The following is a 27,326-nucleotide window of genomic DNA, read 5'->3' as shown; positions in this document are numbered from 1 at the left end:
CCGGGAAAACGGCTATGACCTCATTAGAAAGCAATTCACATAAACAAACACTTGAGAAATATTTCAAGTTTACGTAGCTCAAGCTGTTAGTCTAAAAACCTTCTCAAAAAGGAAGAAGTGCCAGCACAACTCAAAAGGCCTTTAATCCATTTCCTTCTGACTTGACTGTTTTGATTGCAGCTTTCCAAATTTTTACTGATTCCTCCTCTGCTACCCAAACAGTAAATCTGGATTCCTGACTAGTTCAAAGTAGAAACATCATCTTCCACGAATTATCATTAATTTTTAAAACGTTCAAGCAAAACTGAGCAAGGAACTGTAAAACCTGAAAGGAAACAGTATGTTTTATTCCTAAAATGAAAATCACCACAGGATTTCACTATACGTGTATTTTTACTGTCCAGATTTACGGTAATATATACATTCATGCTAAACTATTGACCTAACCCTATACACCCAGCTACAAGACAAGGATTACTTTTGTTAGAGTCATATGTAAGACTGAAGTCTTAAGACGCGGTCAAGCCAAAACAAGCACTAAATGAAGAACTCTAGCTTTAGATACTCGTAAAGTGGAAGCCTAATTTCACCATGCTGTGAAATTGTAATGATGCATTTCTTGCACCATGGTATGCTGGAAGATTCCCTCAGGTTTTTGTTTTGTTTTGTTTTTAAGTGCTAATTTTATTGTCTTACTGATAGGGCAAACATGAAGGACTGAAAAAACATAAAGCTAACATTAAGTAAATGCATCATTTCCTAAGGCCAGGAACCATTAATTCATTATTCTGCCAATAAAGAGAATACTACAGGTAGAATTCTTCAAGGGCCAAAGCTTCACCATGTGACAAAGTAATCTGACTGAACTTCAGAATGCCAAGTGCTTAAACATATCCCAAACTCCAAATCCCTTTTCTGACACAGACTGCCACAACACAACAGCGGTCAGGAGACAGACACCCAGGCCATGGATTCGTGAACATGAATTCGGTGTCTGCCAGCTATCAGATAACCCAGCAATACAAGATCGATCCAGACCGAGCAGAGACATACAACTGCCCATCTGTGAAAGGAGCCAGGACAGAGCAGACGGTACCCAAAACAATGTGGAGTTTATACTGGCTGGGGAAGGACAGATGATATCACATCTCTGCTCCCGTGTAAAGTTAAGCATGACTAAGAGACTGGGCTTGATTTGGCATTAAAATTCGTGCCACAGAATTAAAGGAGAAATAGTTCTGGCACCAGTTTAGCTCTACTGATCTCACAGCCACAGCCTTTTTGTTCTGGGAGTCTGAGCCCTAAAAGTCAGCGTTGCAGCGAGCCACACAGCCTCACACCACACAGACACAACTCGTGCTTATTTCTTAAGACCTCTTATCTCTGATCTGAACTACAGACAGACACAATCTGTTTTATCAAAGCAGTTTTCAAAGGTATTTTACCTTGTACTTTTAAATCTAATTAAATGCAGTTCTATTAGGCTGAAATAGGCCAAAACCAAACTTCTGTTATTGAGATTTCTGTAGTTTCCCAATACTTGTGGTTTTCTTTGATTAGAGCCACGGAACCGCTCAGAAACACATGCAAGTTTAGCAATCCATCCCTTGCAAGGCAGCATTCTGCACACGTTATGCTGAGCGCGTGAGATGCTTCTCATCTTGAAGGCAAGTCTGGGCATTTTCTTTTGTAGTAGCAGAAATTCCAGCCCTCCCCAAGTGGAAGGGAGATTCAAAACAATTTGCTGGTGTTTAAAAAGATTAAAAGGTTTGCCAATCTAGCACTTTGGATGTTCCTTCATACAGAAGGATTTGTACCAGACTCTTGGAACTCAGGCAAGTGCTGTGAACTTCCAGTTAAATGAAAGGGAAGTACACCAATAAACGTGACTCCTCCGTCTCTATAAACAAAAACACAGAAAAGCTTTCAGTTTTTCAAAAGCTGTGTTGACAGGCAGCTTAAAAAAAAATATTATTGGAATTAGTCCATAATGTTAGAAGACAACATACTGCATGTTTCTATTCCCTTGCAAATATATAAAACCAAGCTAGGTAGAAGAAAAACCAATTTGGATTGTTACTCTTCAGGTGGTACTGCTTAGTGCAGTGTATCCAATATAAGACAAGTGTATTCCCTATTAACACGATTGCAGGGCCATCTCAAAGTCTTTAGGTCCTACATCTTCTAAAAATATCATCCAGAAACAAAACAAACAAGATGGAAATAATCAGATTTTACAGTAAGGTTTCTAGAAAAGAAAGTCCATTATCATCACATTAGAAACCACTTTTATATCCAGCTGCTGCAATCGATACAAGAGTGACAACTTTCAATAGCAGTCTTATCATTTCCTGTCCACCTCAGCAGCAGATCCCAACCCAGTAATCTTTGGGCAGCTTCAGAAGACAGCTCTTGTGTAGGCTGACACACGTGTCTTTTTTACACATTACAGACAAGACTGTGAGGTGCTCCCCATAGAGACAGAAGATTTATTTCCAAGTGACCGTATCGGGTGGAGTTGACGGCACGGAAGAGAGCAAGGGAAGATTTCCCAGCAGAATCAGCTCCACCAACTACATACCTGGCTTAATCTTTTATTTAAAAACATCAGTAACCAAGAAATTGCAACCTGCCTATTGAACAAGTCCACAGTTTTAACTACAGTAACTAAGCTCAAATCCCTGCAAGGCAGGAACAGCAAACAAACAGAAAGGAAGTTTTCCAAGATTCATTACTTTTCCCATCTGTAAGACATACATCCTATTGGGTTTTACCTTCCTCCAGTGTGCAAATTCATTGCTAAGAGGTCTCTCTCACAGATAAAATGCACACATTTCTTTCAATTTTTCTTCATCAGCTCATGCTTTTCAGTGTCTGTCTGTTTCTGTGGCTTTCCTCTAGGCTATCTCCCTTTTGCCTATGCATCCTTTAGGAAATTAAGCAGTGCTACTTTTTAACACCCTGAAGTAGGCTACAGGCCTACCACAGAACACCACCAGGGCACAGCCAAAGGAGGAGCTGGGGCCACCAAGGGCCACAGCTGTTCTCCCCCAAACAGGGAGAGATTTTTCTCGGCAAAATTGCCAAGCAACTCTTGGAAGCATGTTCTTCCTAATAGAGTAATGCATTTCAATCCCAGTAGTCTCTATCAGTCTGTCACAGGAAAAAAATACATGCTGTGATCAGTTTAGCCCTAGGCGTGTTACTAGGACACAGGCATCGGACACAGTCTCAGCACCACTGAAAAGGTACTGGCATAGCCCATCATCCATTGCCAGTACATCTGTAACAAGCCTCCAGTGCATGAGAGAAGTTAAAAATTGCAGAAAAAAAAAGAATCCACAAACCTGTAACACAAGGGTGAGTTTGGTGTTATAACAAGTCTAACCAATTCTTCCATTCTTTGAGAAAAAACAATTCTAACCTTGTCCTCCAAAATGCTGGCAATCTTGCCCAGGTTTAACATCTAAAAGTATCTGAGAGTCAGAACATTACTGAACACATTAGCTTTGCAAAAGCGAATTTTCTTCATAAAAACATTACTACTTCAAAGTAAATACTAGAAGCATTTTTTTTTAAAACTTGTAAAACCAGACAGAACATCACCATCTGGCATCCAATATTCCCTGTCTAGGACATACCATCAGTTCCACAGAATCTATCTGGCACCTTGTTTTTCATTAACAATATGAATGAAATAAATGGGTTAGACATTGTCCTTATGTTATTTAAAACTCAGTCTCTACTACCCATTGACCAATCCTCCTACTCACAGTGATCCACGGTAAAAGCTGAGTTTGATTTCACATCCTGCTTCAGTCCCACAGTAAGTGCTACCCCTCCTCTTTCACTTATTTACATTTTATTTATTTAGAGGCATCTACAAACTGAGTATTTTTACAAGGGGCTTTGTGTTGACTGGCCTTTTGACCAGGCTTCAGTTTTCTGCATCTTCCTTTTCCCTCCCTCCTTAAATGTAACTGGTAACAACATGGATTGTTTCAAATACTTTTCCCAATTTGACCACCGAGATTATAATCGAGGTTCAGAGGACCTAAAACGTTCGCCTTGCTTTGGCAGACTGACTTGCATTTACTAGACCAAACTCTCAAACTGCTGTGGCTGGTTATTAACTATGATTTTCAAACACTGTTCAATGTTCTGACTGGAAAAAAACCCAACCAAGCAAACCAAAAAAGCAAACCCCTACCCCACACTCAGTAGATCTACCTTTCTCCTTAAGCACCTTTAACACTAATTTTCCTTTCATTATTTTATAAACAGTTATCTTTTGCTGTTTGCAAGCTGTGTATTACATTTTGGTCTTTTGTAAGCAGGTGTCTAAAACCTACCCCTAAATTCTGTGGTTTAGGATGCCCAGAAGGAAATATGTAGCAACTAATTAGGATCAGGACTATATTCAGTTCTTTGCTGTGGGACAGACTCTGTTAACTTGGTCAAATCCTTATTTCTGAAGGGCACATAGGAAACAAGTTGAAGTGTAATATAAGTTCTGTCAGGATTAGTACAATAAGCAGTGGGAACTCTGTGGTAATTATCTGGTGTCTGGGACATGGTGCACCCAGACTCCATTCTTCTGTCTTCAGTGAAGATTTTCCTTGCTGGCCCAATTGTCCCCATCAGTACTCACTGGTGCTCCCTTTGTTCCCTTCTGAAATAGAAGAATCACCTTTATCTTTTTCCACAGCACAAGTTTATCAATGGAACTGCAATTTCTGTGAGGAGGAAGTGTACCGATAAGTGACAAGAATCACAGAATATGCGGAGTTGTAAGGGACTTGTAAGGATGAAGTCCAACTCCTGGCTCCACACACGACTAGCCAAGTTAGAGCATGGGACTGAGGGCATTGTCCAGACACTTCCTGAACTCAGTCAAACTTGGTGCTGTCACCACTTCCCTGGGGAGCCTGTTCCAGTGCTCAACCACCCCCTCAGTAAAGTACCTCTTCCTAACATCCAGCCTAAACCTCCCCTGTTGCAGCTTTGTACTGTTCCATCAGGTTCTATCACTGGTTGCCAAAGAGAGGAGATCAGCACCTGCCCCTTTGCTCCCCCTCACCAGGAAGACATAGACCTAGATAAAGTGTCCCCTCCTCTTCTTCAGGTAGATCAAACCAAGGGACTTCAGCCTCTCCTTGTAAGACTTCCCCTCCAGACCCTTCACCACCCTCATTGCCCTCCTCTGGACTCTCTTCAATAGTTTCATTGTGATTACAGAGGGGATTGAATCTCTCCTCCAATGCAGCACCCACTGCATAGACACACAAGTGTGCAGAAAGCCAGGAGGCACAGAGAAAAGAGAAATGCCTCATTGATGGCACTGTATCTTCCCAAATGAGGAAAAAAAAATTAGAGAAGCAGTTATAAAACACAGGTCATGTGTCAAGTCAAGTAAATGAGCTTGATGATTTAGTAGTTCACTTCTATACCACTATGTGTACCATTAGTACTGCCTGAAACAGCAGTATGAAAAGTCACAGTCTCAAGTCCCGACGGAAGTTGTCAGCCTTTCTTCCCTGGATCAATGCCACTTATTTTCACGTGTGCATCAGGTTGTCCCATTCTCAATAGACAGGGAGACAAAAATCCACTTCACCTCTGAGAGAAAGCGACACAAAGTGGGGCTCTAGATCCATCCCTGGCAAGGCTGAACTCTCAAATCATACATGGCCGTGGCAGAAAGCAGCCTGTTCCCCTTGACCCTGGACCACATGGACACACTAACAAGGACCACTCTCACACAGGCAGTTTACCATCTTTCACAAAGCAATCAGAGACGGTTTTAAAGTGGCAGTTGTATTCAAGCAAACCTCCGGAGAAGTGGAAGCTCTGACTGACAAAAGGAAGCAGCTGCAGGATGCTTCGTAATTGCGCTCTCGAATTTCTAAGGCATAGTTCACAGTCAGTATATGTGCAGGCAGAGCTGGATACTCTCCTGTTTCCAAACACTTCCACTCTTCCTGCACGTGCAGCTTTTAGTCTCTTAAGATTCACTTGTTGAGGCTTGTAAATTAATGCTGAATCATTTTCTTCCCCTTACAAGCTCCCCCAAGAGAAAAGGCAGCACACCAGGATTAGCAGACAAAAATCCTGTGAGTAATATGTTTTGGGTGGAGCAGGAGAAACCTTGAATCAACTTCTGTAAAATGCAGGATGTTGGGAAGGATTGCATCTTGGGAATCTCTTGCTCAATTTCCCCAAATTTATGTCATATACTATCTAGCACACTCTACAGGGAATGCAGATTTCAGCCAAGTACAAATAAAGAAATTCCAGAGCAACTGGAATAACCTACCTTTAAAAAAAGGAACACACACTCTCACCTTCGCCAAAACGTGAGCTCTGTTACAACACAACAGAACCACACAATAGGCACAACCTCATTTTCAGTTTCATAAATTAAGATTAAATAATTTGCTGTATGTTTCCCATGTTGCTTTATTTTCTCTGTATCTACCTCTCAGATTTCAGGAACAAGCATATCTGACTATGGATGTAGCTCTGCCCTGCAAGCATCACAAATGAAGACCACTAAACTCATCCCTGCAACAGGCTGTGCCGTGTCCAGCTGTATCAGCTGCACCTCCAGCTATACTGTTTTATGGCAGCCAGAGATTTAAGTTCAGCAATTCAAGCTTCTCATTGTCCTACAGGCTAAAAATTCTGCTACATGCACCACCTGAGGCTCTCCCTGAGGCTCATCAATGGAATAAGATGAGAAACACCCAGCCACCTTCTAAGCAAAGACAACTGACAAAATCATATCTCTATTGCTTTCTAAATCAATGTTTCGGTATTACTTTGTAAATCAGTGTTTAGCAGCAGCTCCACAGATGTGCAAGGTTTAATTCACTAACTAAAAGGTAAAAACCTTTCTTCCCTCAAGGGGAAGAAACAAAGTTGCGGCCATCACTGTTGTCTTAAGCCATCATTTTGACGTCCAGAGACGAGACAGAGTATGCTATGGGTTGGCCCAAATATTTGTGATGGATGAAATCATGACAGAGGAACTGCACTGCATCAAAAGAGAACTTTGTCTTGATTCTTACACCACTTAAAATATACAGACCCATTTTCTTTACAAAGATACTTTTCTTTGAAAATAAAGGAATCTATACATGCCTTAAAATTGACCTTTTAATTGACTGAACTCTGGGACAAGAACCACATTCCAATCACAGTAATAGTTGTGCATTAATGTTACTGATGAATTATTTTAACTATAGCAGTGTTCAAAAAAGCAGAAGTTTGTGTCCAGTTAGTATAACAGTTTTATGTAAGATATCCTGATCTCTGCATAGATTCACAATAATTAAAATGTCACACAGAACTATGAGGAGCACCAGCTCTCTGTAATATATCCTTGCTTGTCAATGAGAAAGTTGCTCTCAGCACATTCTAAATTATTTCCTGTAAAAAAAAAAAATTACACTCAAAAAGAATCTCAACCTATACCAAGACTCAGCCACCACAGACAGTGTACTTTACAAGCAGCTCCACTTACATGGAAGTATCAGGACCACTTCTGAGCAGGAGTAAACATTATTTTGGTGATAAATAATGTTTATATAATTACAAAACGATCTATGAGAGACAGCAGATTATACATGATGGGAAGCTAAACACCACACCAAATAAAAATCCGAAGCATTAAACCAATCATTAGTATATTGATTTACTGCCGTGTTCATAATCAAACAGGAACAATCCCATGATCTAAGAGTGACTAGTGTAGAGGTTTCTCTCAATGAAGATTAATATACTTTTATAAAACAGATTAACCAAAAGCTACTGTGAGACAGTGTGTACTGGAACAGAGATAACCACACAAAGTCTACAGATACATTGCAGAGCTTCTATATGAATTTTACATTAAATCCAGGAAAAATGTTTGTGAAAGAATAACTGATTTGTCCCAAAAACACTGACAAACAAGGAGAATATAATGCAGAGTCTCTGCATAACATGTATTTTGCTGCCCTTATTCATTAACCACCCCCTCAATGTTGGGCAGTGCTGTTGAAAGGAAAACAGAATAAAAAGAACAAACCACAGTGATCTAAGAGATTGGTTTGAGACACTGATTGGCTCACCTAAGCTTCCTTGTAATTTTGCAAGATGCAAGTTTCTTTGTTTTAATAAAACCGCGCTGAATCATTTAAAAATACATGCCAAATTTCCAACTTTAGCTCTGTTTAAGCACATACATGACTTCTGCTAGAAAGCTCTATGTGTAATACCAATAAATTCTCAAATAGCTGAGAACTTATAGTAATGAGAACTATTAGCACTTAGAAAGCTGTGATGTCATTTAACAGTCAACAAACATGAAAGTACATGGGTAGGCATCTGTGGAAATGTGATAACCTAACACAACATCTAGGTTTTACATGATTTTCATGCATCAACGTGCCATAAGGTGCCATTTGCTCACAAGAATGACTAGTTAATTTAGTGTCGCCTTTAGCATATGAAAATGTGTTTCTTCAATAAGGGCAGATCTCTTTCCTACACAGCATTATTTTTTTGCTGCCACCCCCACAGAATTATTGAATTCTAACATTAAATAGATGTTATAACAGCAGGAAAGTGATACTAATGTGACTCCTCACATGTCCTTTTTATTCCATCCTCTTGCCCGCTTGCAGAGTTTTTCAAACACAGAACTAAGGGAACTTGTTGGCAACACTGATTACTCAACTTCCTGCCCTTACCATCTATAAACCCCTTAACTTGCATTTGATTAAAACATACTCTTTAAAAAGGCATCTAATCCTAATTGGAAAGGATGAAGATAAGGAATTCAGCATCTTCCCAGCAGTTTGTGCCAACAACTAACCACCCTCACTGCTGAGAACAGCATGTCCTAGATCTTACAGATTTGGCTCTTGTTACTTTGATGGCAATTTTTTTTTCAATTAAGTGAAGAAGTTGATCTAAGCCTATCACTGTAAGATATTTCCTCCATCTGCCACTAATATCTACTCTATCTCTTCTGCACTTATTAGTATTTCAAGACCCTTCTAAAAAACCAGAACTGTGTATTATATTAAGTCTCATGAACGGCATTTTCCCCTCTTTTAAGCTGACAGAAGTAATAGTATGGATTTTATATAGATATTTTATCAGTTTGTCATCACACTAAACATTTATCTATTAATTTCTTGTCAGAATTAGATTTCGAGGAATTTAGAGGGTTTAGAGGTGTGGCTTACAATACTTTTTCCTAATCCAAGAACCACCTAACCATCTCTAAAATGCACTTGAAAAACTTCAAATTCTAAAGCAACGCAGATCAAGCTCTACGACTGTTCTTGTCCTATTTATAAATGATCTGCCACACAATCCAAATATCACATACAGGACTCCTCAGGAGTAGTTTCACAGTTGCTCCTAAGCTTGTTGATAGAAATATTTACGTCAGACTTCTCACTATTCACTCTCTCCAAAATGAAGCATCATTAATAATTGCTCCTGCAGGTTTCTCACTTCTAAATCCACTTCAAGAGCTTTCAATTTACATCCTACAGCATCACTTTAAAAAATCTCATTGCAGTATTAAGTGCCCTTTTTAAAAAAAAAAACAACCTACAAATATTTAACTTTTCTGACCAATTTCTCAGGTATTTTTATTTGGGTGGGGTTTTTTGGGTTGGTTTTTGGTTTTTGTGGGTTTTTTTGAGATGAACTTACTAAAAAAAAATTATACTTGTCCGTAGTATTTTAATACTAATGTTTTAAGGACATAAGACAAAAGATTGAAGGAAAATGACAGTTTGTAGGAAAGGATAATCTGGCCTTTCTTCTTTCCCCTCAAAACCACCTACTTTTCCTTCAATTAACTCGACCTTCTTAGGCTATGGAGGTGGAGATTAGGAAGGGGAAAGCCTGAGAGGCAAAAAGGAATCCTGACTAAGAAGCACGCTGAATCTTTGGAGTTAGTGAGTAATAATTACTAAGACAATCCAAATTCACAGTTAACTATGAAAAAAAAGAATATGACTCCTCCTTAGAAACAGATTATGAAAATGACTAAGGACAATAAAAGTGGGCAATTTAAACAGCTCCATCCAACATCTGAATACATACGGCAACAATTTTAATAGCAGCACCCACAATTAACTTGCGGACTGAAGAGAAACCGGTATGCTAGCAAGGTGGTTTGTATCACTGAGACTGTTTCACACCAGCAAGAAATTGGCTTTGCATTTCTTGTTGAAAAAACTGAAGTAAAACATGAATCAAGTATTGCATGGAGGTGTGCCACAGAGTTAAATCAAGTTCAAAAATGACTATAACACAACATCACAGATATGAAACACAGGAATATGAATATTACTGTTTTACAATGAGCAGCATATTAAAAAAAGTTTCATTTAATACCTTCAATTTTATCCCAACCAGTGAAAGAATTAATCTGAAAGCTAAAGAACCTGTGATTCTTCCTGATTCAAATTCCTTTATTCATATGAAAGTTGATTTTTATCTATAATGTCCCATTATATCTGGAGATATTCAATACCCGTCTGGACGTCTATCTGTGCAATATGAGCTGGGAAGCTGCTTTGGCAGCGGGGTTGGACCCGATGATCTCTCAAGGTCCCTTCCAACCCCTATGATTCTATGAGTCTATGATTATATGAGCAAAGTATTATTTTGAAACAGCATGTATTTAAAATTTTGCCACATGCAAATATCACAACCATTCTCTTGGGGGAAATTCCTCTCTATTTATGCTTACGTGCATATGCAAGGAAGAACATAAAATAAATGCTGTTTCAAGCATATGACACACGCAACACTAAAAAAAGACTGAATTTTGCTAAGTAATTATTAAATAATGCACCAATAGATAACTTCTTATGCTCAGAAATTATTTGAGCATGCAATCCTTCATGTGTATTTTCACCCTTCTATCTACTAATAGTCAAATAGACAGTCTCTTCCCAACTCACCATATCTGCAAAGCTGTAACTATCTGTATCATTGAGTAGTCCCAAGATAGTCACTTGCATAACAAAGTCAAGGTTTTAAATTTCCAAAGGTTGTACATGCATGTTAAAATTTTTTGCACATTGCAAGTGTTTCTTAAAGCAAACCCCACAGTCTAAACAAGAAGCTTCGGGTGACAGTACCACAAAACAAGCAGCTGCATTTCTTAGCAAAAATTTCACTTCTAAAAGGATTCTGGTGTTTGCTACCGGCAAAGAAGTACCTGAAAAACATGCAGTGAGGCAGTCTTGCTAAGATGATTAATCACTGGGTCACAGGGAAAAAGTGCTTTAGAAGTTAAGGAAACACAACAACGTACAAATGACAGTTTCCCACTTCAGTGTCTTCAGTAGAACTTCCAGTTCCCTCTTGCTGAGGGTGCCTCAAGAAAATGATTTCTTAGACCTTGACAACATGGTAAAAATAAACAAATGCCCAGCATCCCCCCTAGGCTGATAAAATCCTCCACTCCAGGTGCAAGAGAAAGCATCACGTACCATTGACACATTCAAAGACATCACAGCACTTGCCAGGTGTTCCATCTCCACGTGAGACAATCTGGGGAACGGAGCCTGCCTCACACATGGGGAAGCCACACAAACCAGAGAGACACTCGCATCTGAAACCAAAGAACAGTAAGGAAAACCCCATAAGTAAATGTAGCCACATATAAGGGGAAAGAATAAACAAGAGGAATAAGGAAAGCTAGAGCACAAGTTCTGGTATCAGCATATCTGTGATTCATCTCTTCATAAGCCAAAAACCAAGACAGTTTATCAACCTGAAGGATTGCTGGTCAAACAAAGTGTTACCATATAATACCAATATCCCTCTTGTGCATTTTTCTATGCAAAACCATAGAAAAACATAATTCCAGATTGTTTGAAAACAATTGTGTTCTCCAAAGTTGCAAAATTAGGCTTCTTGTCCAATTCTCTCTGAAAAATCAGACCTGATGGAACACTAATAGCCATAACTGCAGTCATTCATCAGAAGAGCATTTGCTCATTAGGAAACCAGATTCTAAGCAGCTTTATATATGGAATAATGAAAGAGAAAGGAAGACCATGTAGAATAATTAAATTTAAACCAGATGAAAATAATTGCAGGTTCTCTTTTGGTTTTTGATGGTGCTGCCCTGATTTTGCATATATCACATATAATTACCAAATCATGGTGGGAGACTAGGTATATTAAATACTGTGGTTAGTGTTAGAGATTGGATCGCTCAAAAAAAGAATATTGTCTCTAAGTAATGTTAATTTCTTATTAAAGAAAACAGCGTAAAGAAATGGAAGACATAAAACATAAATAAATAATCTGGAAATAGTTCTTTCCAGATTCTCTGTTTTATGATTAACATAACAGTTTAAAAGTCAATACTTCAGACTTTTTGTAAGTTTACCTTTCACAGAGTTCTTGCCCCAAACAGTGAGCACTTTACAGGGGTAAGCAGCAATAATTTAATAAAACACATGACAGAATGAACAAAGAGAAATATGCAAATACCATAGCTGAGACACTTCATTGAACAGCACTTCAAGTTTTTCAATTGAAAAGCTTTTTCTTTTTTTTTTTTTTTTGAAAAAAACCCTTGTAGATTAATTTTAACACACAAGAAATTCACGGGAATTTCAAAAGTAAAAAAGAACTCAACAGAAGATCCTGTAATCATGAGTTAAAGAAATGGAAATAAGAACTCTACTTGATAATAACCTTTTCAAATACTTTAAGTAAACCAAGACAACCCCCCTATTAAACTCCCCATTGGTAAGATCCATCACCAGCACTTGATGCACTTGCTTATGGTTTATGCTTAAAAAGCAAGAAGTTTGGTTCTCCTCTACCATGTGTGTCTCCTTCACTGACCAACAGCCATTTCACCTCAGACCAGGGTTCTACATATGAGGAAGAGTCACCTCTCAACAGACAGGGTTTCAGTCTCTCTCCTTTTAACCTCATAGATAACATTATTTTCTCAACTGTAAGGTACTATGCAAAAGGAAGTTTGCAAGAAAAACAAGAGCAGTCTCACAGAACCTTTTGGTGCTAGCTGAAAAGGATTCTTAAAATGCTGTGTTATAGCAGCTTGTTACTGTAAAGGGATGAGTCTTCGAAAAAGCAGGATTATTTATATCACATTTCATAAATAATACTAAATACGTCAAGACAAAGCAAAGCAATTTAACTCCATGTGCACATACATTCTACAGTATAGTGACAGTTTTAAAAAAGGCATTTCAAGGGGTTTTGATAATACTGTGCTCACCATAAAGTAAAGGATATGAAAGAAAGCAAGAAAAAAACCAAAAGTAGTAAGAGAACAGAAACCTAAAGTTTCTTTATCATACCTTAATTTTTGACTTTTTCTTAACTTAATTGCAAATAGAAAAAAGAGGAAATCTACTGTATGCCCCTTGCCTTCAGAAATGTAGAAAGAAAAAAAGCACTAGAGCTTCCACTACATGGGACCAAAACCCACAAATGATTTGTGATAGCAGCTTCACTTTAAGTGAAGCTTAAGACTTGAAGACTAAGTAATCTTACAGAATTCTGGACAAACATCTCCTCTTTTGCTGCCCCAGTAAAAGAAAGATACTTATTGGGTAGAATAAAAAAAGAAGTCTATTAATCAGCAAAAGAAGAACAATTAAGTTCAAGGAATTTGTATCTTAATCCACCTAGCAAACATATGCTTAGGAAGATGCTTTTCCCTTGTGAGATGAATGAAACGCATCAGTAAGTGCTGATCTATTACTGGAGAAGACAGCAAAATCTTTTAAAATATATATTAACAACAGCAAAAAAGTACAGACACAATCTGAAAGACAAAAATACTAGGTTTAACTTTAATCACCCTATATATTCAACATCCAGAAAATCTCTGGGAAAATGGCATATGTGAGGGAGACATAGTTGCAGACCTTATTTTTCCAAGTCTTGTGAGCTTAAGTTACCACTTTTAGTTTTACTGCCTTTACAATAGAGAGAGATGCCTGTATCTTATCTATTCTTTTTCTTACATTCATTTTCATTGTTGATTTGAGCTGGGGGAGAGCATTAAGTGATTAGATTAATAACTTGTCCTTTTTCCCTTTCATTTTCTTCCCCATCAACTGCTTAAAAAAACCCACCAAAACCCAAAAAACCCCACACATGCCCAAACCCCTTACCCCCAAAAAACCCAAAACCCCAACAAACCACAAAACAAAACCAAACAGCAAAAAGCCCATGAATCACCAGATTAAATAACTTAACACAGAACAACCTTCCAGCACAAGGGCTGAAAAATATGTTTAAAAGACTAGTGGGAGCCAACGTTCCTTTCTGGTGGAAAGACTCCCTCCCATCCTGGGTAATCAAAGCTGCGCGTACTCATCCTGCAGCGTAAGCAAACAACACTCCATGCTCCAGAGTTTTATAAATTAACTTACCATTTGGTTAAAAAATAATCCATGCATAGGAGAATGTCAAAGTAGCAAATGGTCTCAGATGGACTTTTAAATAGTCGACATTCTTTTCAGCCAGCTCTGCTAGGAAAACCTTTGACCATGGTCCAGGCTATTTGCATGGAAAACATTGTTTTGGAGACAGAAGTCTTTCAGGAAGAAACCCAAGGTATTCTGGTAGCTGCGCACAGCTGTTGCACTGCCAAGACAATAACATCTGGAAAATCGGAATAAGTGATCCCGTTCTCAGTGAGAGAGCAAAATAAGCTTTATAGTACTAGATTTCTCTCAAGCGCCTTCTGGAGCAGAGGGGCAGATGGAAGAGAAGTTGTAGTCCAGCTCTGTTCTCCATTACAGACAGGTGTCCACTGTACTTTAGCCTTCATATTGAGCACTAGGTTTGAAGAAGTTTGGTGGGCCAGACTGCAACAAGCCCGTTGACAGTGGCCATGGTCCTTCCTGGTGTGATTTCTATGAAATTTAGCAGTTCGGACTGCTGATCAGTAAGTCACAATGCTGCTTCTCAGCCACTTCCTCTATAACCACCACTTGCCTAAGTAAAACTGATTCTGCTGAACTTACTACAAGGACACCTCTCCAGAAAGAAGGCAACTTTATACACTGCTTTCTCTACACAGCCTACAGCGACACCACTGCAACATCAAAGAGCATGGTGGCATCCAAAAGTTCCAGGAGGAACAAAGGGAGGTCAGTATTTGATGGATTGACAGATTGGCACCCCGTATCCGCCCCTCACACACCTTATTATCAAAGGCCCTAAGAAAAACACATCTATTGGGATGTTATACTGTAACAGCACTCAAGTCAAGAGGAATGGGTCCTTTTAACTAGGAAGAACAGTCCTGCAAGAGAGTGCAAAGTCCCCTAACAAGATGGTCCAGTAAGAGAAGAAAACCCAAACTACTTGACAACCAAAAAAACCCCCAAAACACACAAAAGGAGAATCAGACATGCCAGAGGCTATGCGGATTTTAACCTGAAAAGGTGGTGGGATGGCCTGGAAGGAACTAAGAATCCCAAGAAAGTAGTCATCTGTACTGAAACTTTGGAAGCACAGAATCAACCTCAAAAGGAACTGTCTCCAGTTCCTCAGATTAAAAAAAAAAGATTAAGAAAAGGCAAGAAGAACAATAATCATCAGAAGTTCAATAACTGAGCAAAGGAAACTTCAGTGAATAAAGAACGAGACACAACACACTGTTCGTTGACTAATGCTTTACAGATTGAGGGAGGTAACTTCTTTAGTAATACTAATGGCTTGATGCTTAATTTCAGCTTTTAAGTCCTTCAAAAAAAGAAATAATTTTATTACTTGTTTCTTTAATTTTTGAGGGGGGTTTGTAGGGATTTTTTTATTTGCCCTTTTTTGTTGGTTGGTTGGTTTATTTTTGCTTTTATATCATGATTTTCCTTTTTCCTTTACATCACTAAGTGTTAAAAAAAGGAAAAGGAAGAAAAAACCAAAATGGAATACTTGCAAATTACAATTTTTATTTAAAATCTCATTATCTAGGTTAGTTTACTTCTGTTATTAAACAGATGAAAAGAGAGAAGGGCTTGGTTAGGCTCAGAAGAGCTGTTTTGATGGTAAGATCAAAAGATTTCTCCAGGCACAAGGCATAATGGCTACAAAAACAAGAACAGGCACCCCAGAAAAAAGATTTAGTATCAGTGAATGGGAAGATTGGGGCGGGGGTGTGTTAAGGAGAGGGATATTTATTCTGAGGATCAAACAAAATTAAGTCTGAAGCTCTGAAACTAGAGAAAAGCATTCCTGAAACATACATCACATTCCTGTGGAGATTTTATCACGGTCCTCCTTTTTTTCCTTGCAGGAATCTAATACCATTTGCATTAACGTTATTAGCACTTGGGTTACCTAAAAGTAGCAGAGAAAACTCCTGCAGATCCCCTAATAATATGAACACTTTAGGACACTGCAGAATAAGGAATTTTCAGATGACAACTCCCAGCATTATCAAAGTTTGATGGCAAGGAAAGAGAACCCCATGATGAGCATGGGTCTAAGATACAGTAAAATATAATATTAATATAGCAATCTCATTAAATCAGTGAAGGATTATGTCCATGCTGCTTGCACTTCATGCCATGATGTCAGTTAAGCAGCCAAGGTGATGAGTTTTAAATTGGTCAAAGTACAGCTTAAGGAATCAAACACACAGAGGTCTTCAAAAAGAAAAACCTCTGCCTGTGGGCAAAGACAAAGCCATCACAACACCTCTACTTAAGAAGTTCAGCTGGATTTTTCCCAAATTTTCAGACATATGGACTGCAGAATTTTCCCCCGCAAGTTCAGGGTCACTGTTCTATACGCTTTGCATTTTCAGTTGTAAACACACAAATAAGCAAGGAAATAATCAAAATAATCCTTTTTCCTAGAAATCCTTTTGTCTTATTTTGGACATCAACAATAAACCTGTAGAAAGACACAGCAGAACATCTGTGGAAGTTGCATGAAAGACTTGCTATTGATCCTTTTCCAAATGCTCAACAATTTGTATCCCTTCTACATGATCTGACTCATGTGGAAGTTCTTCCTATTCTAATTCTTCAGGGGGTTTACTTACTGAGAAATCAAAGCTAGTGTGCTCCCAAGTTAGAACTATTTTCTAAAATTCTAGACATTGTTACAAACAGATACCAAATAGAATAGTCTAATTTTCCATGAATAAAGTAACCTTTATACATAGGGGATATTTAAACATTACAAAAGGGAATTATCTAGCTTTTAATTAAAGATACTATTGAAAGGGAATGGGTTTTGTGCATCTTTTGCATATTATTAGAGTTAGAAAATAGCAAACAGATGCTAAACAAGGGAAAAAGTCATAAAATCAGCATTTACATCAACTAGATTACCATCTTTCCAAGGCTTATTAGAATCCAAGAGTTCATTTGACTACAAGACTTGATTTCATCCTTTGACTAATGTCAAATCAACTGGTCTGTTTCCCAGTGGGATGAGACAAGAAAGAAGGACAGTCACAAAAGAGTCTTGCCATGGAAGCAGAAAGCGTACAGTCACTGGCCAAGTGCTCTGACTTTTCAGGTGCACTGACTTTTTTCAAGGGCACTGATATCTGTATAGACCCTTATGCATTCATCAGCATATGAAATTAACACACAAAATCAACCAGTCCAACCCTGCATTTTTCTCATATTTTGCCATTTCAGCTTATTTTTTTCTCTGTTGAAGATATCTTCGGTGTTCACCGCTATGTACCTCAGTTACTCTTTCCTTATCGGCCTCACCCTTCATAACATAACGAGCATTTCCAAACCAAAGATATTGGTTGTAATGGTATACAAGTGTTAGTTATTTGGTATTACAAGAAATTAGTTCTTTTATTTCACTATGTTTTAATGAGGAATTATAAAGCCCCGATCCTCTTACAAATTCACAATTCTTAAGGACTTCAGGTCAAGAATCACTCACGAATAGTAGGATTTCACTAACTTCAGTATAACTGTTACTCCAAACTTTCTTATGCCTGAAGATCTTCCTCAAACTAAGCCATTAGATAATTGAATGAAGCAAACAAACAAAAAAACCCCACACTAAAAATAAAAGAAGCAAAACCCCCCACCAATCTCCCCAAAACCCATTATTTTTATTGTATCTAATTGCTTCATTTTATGCCCATTCTTCCTCCTTTAAAAGGGAAGGAAAACCACACACAGAAAAACAGTAATTAGTCTATGTTTAGCTTTTCCATGCCATTCGTGGCATTAAGCACCTTTCTCATAGCCCTGAAGGCAATTCTGTACGAGAACAGGAAGGATAAATTGACCCCGACTCTGAGAACTGTTCCATGCTGTTTTCACGAGAGGGGACAGAAAGCAGACTGTCCAGAAGGGGCAAAAATGACCTTCCTAAACCCGTGGCAAATCATTACATACTCATTTAGCTTCTGACTTTATCTCATTGTGAACTAAAATTAGAAATGAGGTCAGAGGATTGCTCCAGAATCCCTGTGTTTCTGAAACCAAACTCCAATTAACGAGCCCTTTTCCATGTAGTGGGAATCATGCATGCAAGAGCTGCAAGCCTTTTCTAGAAACAAGGGTCCTGAATTTCCATGGATGACATTTCAAGGAAGACTAGTATGAAATTACTTGTTATGGTCCACAAACTTCAGTTCCCCTATTTAAATAGTAAATAATTCTAACCTTTCTCTTTGTAGATATGCAGCGTGTAAACAGGACTGAAACCCGCTTTCTCACTTAGCAGATCTGAATGATGAAAAATAGTTTTCTAAGGAAAAAATACTTCCTTTTTTCCTATCTTCCAAGGATTTATCTTTAAAGATAAATATATTAAAATGCCTAACCACCCATTTGCAGATATTACAAAACCTCACAAAATTGTAGTGTTCTATTTAGCCTGTTAAAACAAAAAACCCACCCTACTGCAAGCCTGAGCTTGGCGTCAAGTGGTTCAACTGGCATCAATGTAGAGCTTTTCTTCAATACAAAACCTGCCTCTTCAGTAAGCAACAGTCTCCAACTCAACAGCAAGCATTTCGCCACCATGGTATTGGATGTTCAGTTGACCTCGAGATGGCAAAGTGTCCTGCAGGAGTTCAAGTACAGGAGGAACAACTTGAGCAAGTTGTCAGTGACAGCTAGAAAGCAGTTTTTTTAAGACGCTGATGAAAGAACTGATGGTGTAGGAAAGCTTCTGCAGAACCCTTACCATGCCTTAGTTAGACCTTTCGTCCACCTACCCAGGTTACTCAGAAGTCAAGCCCTGAACAGAAATCTCAGGAAGATACAGGTGCTTGGATTTGTATTTCATCTTACCAGTTCCAGCTGAACCTTCCTTTAACAAAATCTGGGATCCACAACCACTTTCTCTTGGATACCATTTCTTGAGGATGAGATAGGTGGAGGAGAAGGATCTAAAATTCTAGAACAAATACAAGGGAGACCTCTGTATCAGCAAAAGTCACTCGAGAGAGGTCACCGGTACAGCGGGGGGAAGAAAAAGAACTTACACCTCCTGAGAAATCATGACTGTCCACTATAGAAGGGTGAGAAAAACAAAGTGGTGAATCCTGCACTGAACACCCAAACAGCATATCATAAAATTAAGGTCTTCCAAAGAGGGGAAGAACTAGATAAAGAATCGTCTCATATTTTGCTAGGAACAATGTAGAAAAGATCTGGCAAAGCCAAGCAGCTAAGAAGAATGATTGAAAAACTTGTATGCTACCTCTCCTATGGGGTGGGATAGAGCAAAAGCAATCAGGGGCTCAGAGGCCACCTCAATGGATGCTACTAGAAGAAACACATTATCCAACTAGCTGTGTGTGGGTACTCTCAAATACAATGCAAATATATATTGGTAATAGCTTAAAAGAGAACTTAAAACTACAGAATTCCCAGTTATGATTCTGGTGTCTGCTGTAAAATGAGAAGAACAGTGCTGGTTTATGTTTAGCTGCCACTAAGATTCCCTAGACACTGCTGCAGCATTAGCACAGAATATTGGCTGGTGGGTCTAACATTGTGACAGGTTGTGGACACAGCAGATAATACAACTACAAGAAGTCCAAGTGTCATAAAATGGGATAAAGTAAATTAAAAGCAATTGCTTACTGGCTAATTCAAATGACCTCTGAAGAGGTGTTATTTTTGCTGCCACAGGGCCTCTGTTGCAGTTCACTAACACAAAAAGACAGCACGGTTGACTTAACTGATACCTACAGGTTTTCTGAAAATTAAAAGTGAAACTGGCAATGTAAGACTTTCTCAAGTGGCATCTCTATTGTGCCTCAAACAGCACAAAGTTCTATTAGAAAGAAAAGACTACAAGTGATAAAATAGGCAATTTCTTCCTTTGGAATCAAAACCTATTCAGTAGTGGTGCACAAATTTTAGAGACTCTTTTTCATATAAACCACTGCTATTCCTTAATGTCTTTAGAATTACTAAGAAAATAATTCATGTTAAAAATGTGTTAGTACAGGATAGATGCAAAAGTGTGTTTTCTTAATTTAACAGAACACTCTGGAAGCAAAACATGCTTTTGTACATTTTACTTGTTTTGTACTTTTGTACTTGTTTTCCTACTGTTTCAACCCTTGTACTTAATTAAATACAATAATAAAATCTGCTTTTGTACTGTTCTAAGTTGTGTTTCATTTCTGTCCAAACATAGTTTAACACAAAGCTTGGGCAAATAAATGGTTTGCTATTACATCAAAGTATTACTTATTTTCTTGAGCTGTATTTTTATAAATTTAAGTATTTAAGAATTTGGAGGGGTGGGGAAGATGGACAGTTTTCTAAGTAAAGCTTTATGCTTGGGGAAAACAAAATGCACATATATTGGCCCTCCAGCAGGACTGTGTAGGCAATTACTATGTAAAATGTAATTTATTATACTGTCCAGAGAGCTAGCACTTGTGCTGGTCAAGTACATTTCCCTCCTTTACTGCACTACAGTCCAAATCACAGCTTTGCCATTCACAGCAGCCTCAGATTGAGGCATTTTAGCCACAAATAAAGAAAAACAACAGGGAAAAAAATATTAAAACAAAGGAAAAAAGGTTCTACGACAAATTCACTTAAACTTTTTCAGAGGTTTTCTTCTAAACAATAAACCTATAATCCTACTCCTCCACGCTTCTCAAGCCAATTGAGAGTTTTGCATTTGCAGCACCATCCAGCTAGCTTTAACTAAGCGATAGTGAAACAGAGTCTTCATTTGCTTATCCCTTAAACCCAAGTGTTTGGGGCTCCAACCTTGCAAGACTTAAGAGCAGCTTTTTACAGACACTCTTTTCTGACATATGAAGTAATCATGGTATTCCTGTTTGGTTTATATTTATTAAAAAAGTTCACTGCTCTGGAAGTTTCTGTGTCTCTAACTTAAGTGCATCTGTTATGCTTCATTTACATTTGTGTTTTCCCTTCTCCTCCCTCCACAACAACCTTGAAAGTGCCTTTTCAAAGCTAAGACTCAGATACAAAAAAAGACAGGAGATTTTGATTGATAAACATAATTATTTCTGAACTTTTCTAATCTAGAACATATTCAGGCTTGTGATGAGAGTGTTTTGAATAAGTATGTCAAGCAAACATCATTGTGATTTAGTGAACCCACTCCTGTGTGCTTCTCTCCTCTCCAAAGGACATGATTATATCCTACATTATCAGCAAGATATTGAAGCCAGCACGTGCTCATTTTAGAAATGAATCAAAGTTGTGGGGGAGGTGGGTGGGGGAAATGTTTTTCTTCAATGTTGAGTAGCTTGGGGAAGGGAATACATTTCCATTTTGCAAAAGTTAAACCTGTGAGATGATATTAATGAAAAAGCCCTTAAAAAAAAAAAGAAGATAGAATACAATACAAGGAAAAAGACTGGTGACTACAGAAGACAGAAATTCGGAAAGAAGGTGGGCTGATTGTTGGATTTTTAAAGCAAGCTAAGTACCTTCAAAAGAAAAAAAAAAATATCAAGTTTCATAAAACTGCCCCTGACAAAGCAACATTGGTTGCTTTCCGCTATAATTCCATCCTTTAATCCTCCTCAATTCAATCCTGTAGTGGTTTTCCCACTCGTTTTCTCAGAACTGATGTTCTGAGCTTTAATCACTTAGCTTTTGTTCTTTTTAATATTGTCAGAGTATTTCTGGTTCCCTAGAATGTTCTTGGTTTATCTGGTTTTATTAAAAGACTGACCAAGAATACCTGAATAAAAGATCTCCATGATAACAGAGCACTGAATTGATCTTGGAAGTTCCAAGATTTGTAACTGGCAGCAGGAGGGAGAATGGAAATTGGAGCAAGAGAAAAGACAATACTTACAGTACATGGAGGGAAGATAGTACAGAAGCAGGGGGATAAAAAGTGACCTAGAAAAGACTAAATTTACAAATTATTCCAATAAAGAGAAGAGCCAGAAAAAATGAAGATAATCCAGAAATATTTGGTGCCAAGTTATCAAAAAATGCCATTTATTCCTTTGTATATAATCCTATGAAAAATGTACAAAACCACATGAGCAATACAGAATTCACACTAATTACTGATATCAGCTCCTGTTGTTACAGTCCTTTCTTCACAGATAAAAAATAAAACAGATTTTGATAAAGATGCTTACACTTACGAAAATACTCTCAAAGGGATCTGAAAGTTCATTAACAACAGAAAAATGGGATACACTCAAAGGAAACATATTCTCTACATTTCATATTGATTATCCCTTCATTTAACTTTGCAGCAGAAGACAAACATATTAAAAAACCTGTGATAACACGTTTTCTGTAAAAGCTCTAATACACGTTCAGTCGCTAAGCTCCATGAAGAAGAGAGCAACTTTACCAAAACCAGAGACAGGCTTATCATTTAGCTTTCCTAACATAATAGCTGGAAATCTAAGTGTCCCATGACAGTCGGATAAAAGCTGGAGCAACCCTTGTTTTGATATTAATGCCAAATCAGTAGACTGTGCTTGCAGGATTGCATTAGAAATCAGAGTGAAACTAAATGTAACCTCTGAATGCAAGTACAAGAACTTCTGGCATCAGATGTTTGTTTACTATTCCCACTTTTCCCCTGGCATTGCTAGAGGAGTTTTCAACATTATGAATATACATTCAAGAGCTCACTCATAAAACAAATGACAATTTAACACCAGGCATAAGGATCTCTGCCTTCATAGCATATTACATACAAGAAACCAGCCAAGAACAAGACATGGGACAGAAGTCAGTCTGGTCCTGCTGTACATGAAGTTGGCAGCTCCTTGTTAACCAAGTCAGAGACATGCCACCCATCCTTAACCATGATACTGTCCTTAACACCTTTCTGGCTCTACTGGCATTAAGCCTTTATTTTAGAAGCAGTAAACGGTAAAAATAATTGTAATTTCTTGAAAGCGTCCATAATTTTAACAAATGTACTTTCAAGAAGTCTAAAGACTATGACCTTGGGAAACACTAACTCTTTGCTTTTAATAAAATATTCTGCAATGCACACTAAAGCATGCAGTGTTGCTTCTTTAGAACTTAATTCTAATTATTAAAAGTTATATGTATGGATTTAGGTGATTCTAAATAGAATGCAATGCTAATATTTCATAATGAGTTTAGTAAGAATTTACAGAATTAACGAAAAGCATCCCCTTATCCCAGTCTAGCCATTCATCCATAAAACTCCACTTTATAATTCTGAAGTGCAACTCATGTGGGATAGAGACCCTAGCTTCAAATATAAAGCTCTGATGTTTACCAAATCTGAAAAAAGATTGAATCTGAATTTAAATGGTTTGACTTTCATGCTCCAAGGAACTGAACTTAGTTCTCTCTTCTGCTTTCTCTTTCCACACACATACTTCTCTCCCCTCTAACCTTCACCTGATCATTCTTTCCTGATTAACCCCATGCCTGTGTTCCACTATTCCCCCCTTCAAGCAGTGCCTTTACCCACAGCACACAGATGACAACTCTGGCACTGCATTCCTTAAGCAACATGGCAGTATATTAAGACCTAAACAACTGAACACATTCCAAGCAAGCACACATATAAATCATCTACATGATCTTATTGCTGCCATATTCACGTGTTCTGGGTTTTTTTTTTTTTTTTTCCTTCTCACCTACTCTATTAAAAAGTGTGTAATTGCTTTGGCTGAATTAAGACAGTCCAAAAATGTAGCAACCCATGTAATAGCTATATACAGGCAAATAGACTGAGCCACAAAATTAAAAATGAGGTAGTATAAGATACTTATAATTGCTTCAACCTGCCTGCAGACTTAGACTAGATTATGCTAATTATGGTGTTTTTAGAGTTACACAAGTCAAGGACACAGCTATTAACACAAAAATGATCAGATCAGGATTTCTGAGGTTAAGGCTCCAGGAGCTGGTAACTCATCAATCCCAGCTCTGATCCCGATAATGCACAGCAAGCTGATTTCTAAGAGGTTTCAGTGCAATTCACAATTACCTATCAATTCACACGCTCAAGGCTACTTGGACAATTGGGGCCTTTGTGTGCAGGAGATGGGAATACTGGTTTTGTCACTTAAGTACCACGCACGCGTATGTTTCAGTCACCATTTATGGTTGGTTTGGTGTGTTAACTGCTTTTATTTTGCAACATTGTCAAAGAAAGAAAAAGATTCTTCCAAGGACATGTTTGCTCCAGGTGTTTTATTTGAGATCAGTTCCGACTGGTGTGCTAGAATTAGAAAATATTTCTAGCTGATCATTTTTCTGAAGTACATTAAGTTTTATTTTCTTGGTACTCTATGTTGCCTGATAGTAGGAACACTGAAGCAATCATCTACAAAGAACAGCGTGGATATTTTTCATTCTCTCCACCCAAGCAACAAGAAAAAAAAACCCCAAACCAGCCACTAAACCAACCCACAGCTTATCTTGGACTGCAGAAAAATAGAACACAAATTTATTTTTGGGGAACAGAAATAATTTGGCCAGCAAGTTGAAACAAATTTGGAAATAGAAATCTAGCATTAATCTAAGTTTTCTATTGTGTTAAAGTTTGAGTGTTAATCTTACCTAGAAACTTATCAAATCTTGATCGGAGTTTGTTTCTTTGATCTTATAGTCTATCTTTACAAGTACAATCCTTCGTAGCATTTTATTCTAGTTCTAGAACACGTTGTGTCACACTCGCAGCAATGCCAGGATAAGGGCTAGTTAATATCTATGTCCTGCGCAATCCAAACTAGCCAGGTCACAACTAGTCACAACTAGTACAGAATTATCATAATTCCTATGAAGCTTAACAATAGTATGTTAAAGAATCAAGGGAAGATACTGAGAATCCATACCATAAACTTGCCCAAAACTCATAAAGCAGAAAACAACTATGAAGGAAAGAACTTTTATAGCATTCACTAAATAAGGAGAATATTTTTGAAGTAGCAGACTTCTGTATTCTAAAATTGCAAATAGAAGTTGTCACATTTAGAAATATATTTTCAGATTTTAGTAGATAGGATTGCTGCACTACATGAAGTCCTTCATATCTCTCTTCCTGTCATTTTTTTATTCTACACATTGTTAACTCTGCATGAAATAAGAGACCTTCGTATTTCATGGAAATAACAGTTTCAAAGAAGTTACTATAGTAAACCAAAGGGTACCAAACAGGGAAGACCCCTGATTCATTACACAACTTTTGCCATTTTCTACTTTATGAAAAACTTTGCAAGTTTATCACTCCTTTACAATCTCACAAAGGGTTGAGACGATGGCAATATTGTAAGATGCAAAGACTTTCATACCAAATAAACCCACTAGTTACCTCTACAGAAATACTTCCTTTTTGTGTAAAACATTCAGAAACTACTTTTTTGCTTGAATTCATATTTATTTGGCATATTGCTGAATCAGGTTTTAGGAAGTTTGCGGTAAAAATAGATGCTGAAACAGCGGAGAAGTATGAAGAAAAAAATAACCCACAACCAAATTATCTCCTTTATCCTAATTATGATACATTATGCTTACTTGAACAACAGAAGTAAAACAGAAGGAAGTACTTGAAACTTCTGTTTCCCTACAGTTCTAGATAGCCACTGTCTTTCAGCTTCTTACAATGACCTTCCACATACAGAAAAACACCTTTTGCTTTTTTCTTTAATGAGGTAAGATTTTCTCTGGAATTTCTGCCATCTCCATTATTTAATTACCAAAGACCTGCAAAAGTTTCTCAAAAGTATTTTTGTACAATTAACTATATACGCTGAAAAAAATATGAATCTAGAGGCACAAACCCCTCAAAATAATTTTGGCAAAAATAAGCTTCATGCATTTGCACCGAAAAGAATTTTCTTGTGCTTCAGACATATGACACCTTTTAATCAGCCTGATATACCTTTAACCTACTTCTTGTATCTTTTATTCTGTATTAACATTTATTGCTCCAGATGCTTGCATTATTACCCTGTATTTATAGCACTTAACTGTAGAGAACAAATTAAAAATACTCAGCCATCAAGACACCAACCAACCTTGTGGGCAGGGTACAGCAGCCATCAGCAGTCAGCCTGACTTGGGTTTCATAGCTATCCAGTGGGCAAACAACTTGTTGAACAGGAGGACATTCGACTGTGCTGCAATCCACACTGAACACTACAGAGGGAAGGGGAGAAGAAAATACCTTTTACTCATACTTTAGAAGCTTCATCACAAGCAACCAGTTATGCATCAGCCTTTTAAGTCAAGTCAGAAAAATTATCTAATTAACGCATGCTTGGTAGGTACCATTCTCTAAGATTCACTTCTAAAAATCATTAACTAAGGAAGCAACCCAACTAATATTAGTTAATGAAGTTAGAAAGGCAACATTAAACAATTATTAAACCTGTGAATAACCGTAGAGACTCTAAATATACTACGTTACTGAGAATATATTTTCTGCACAGCTTTTAAAACAGTAATTTTTTTTCTGATTAAAGTCTGTTTAAAGGGAAAAATACCTGAGTTATAGGAAATATGAAAAAATATTGAAGATACACTATGGATTTATGCCTGCACATGTAAACTATATGTTTAGGAATTATTCCATTAGGTTGGATTTTTTAGGTATTTACACATGGTGAAAATTCAATGCAAATTACCCAATGTATTCATATTAACAAGATTAAGAATTCAGCATAACTAGTAAGACTGACTGATGCTAAGAAATGCAAAAAAATTGACCCTAAAATCAGCTGAATATACATTTAATCCTGTGAGTCATATTCAGGAAAGTTGAAACACATCTTTATCTTTCTTGGTCCAAGATCTCCTATGTTAACAATGTCAGCTCAGGCCTTATCTATCTGCTATCTCTTATCA

At 37.6% G+C, this 27,326-nt stretch overlaps 1 protein-coding gene across 1 annotated transcript in view; it reads right to left on the bottom strand.

The window, feature by feature from the left end:
- Positions 1-27,326, bottom strand: part of CRIM1 (cysteine rich transmembrane BMP regulator 1) — a 179,207-nt gene that overhangs the window by 56,707 nt on the left and 95,174 nt on the right. The window contains exons 4-5 of the mRNA XM_084261363.1: positions 26,498-26,618; positions 11,511-11,632 (exon numbers count right to left, since the gene is read on the bottom strand). Of these exons, the coding sequence (XP_084117489.1) occupies positions 11,511-11,632; positions 26,498-26,618 (243 nt within the window). The remainder of the gene's footprint in view (positions 1-11,510; positions 11,633-26,497; positions 26,619-27,326) is intronic.

Source organism: Gallinula chloropus (genome assembly GCF_964237585.1).
Source record: "Gallinula chloropus genome assembly, chromosome: 3".
Classification (NCBI taxonomy): domain Eukaryota; kingdom Metazoa; phylum Chordata; class Aves; order Gruiformes; family Rallidae; genus Gallinula; species Gallinula chloropus.
Note: the sequence above shows the minus strand (reverse complement) of the source record. Positions and strands in the feature narration are given on the sequence as shown.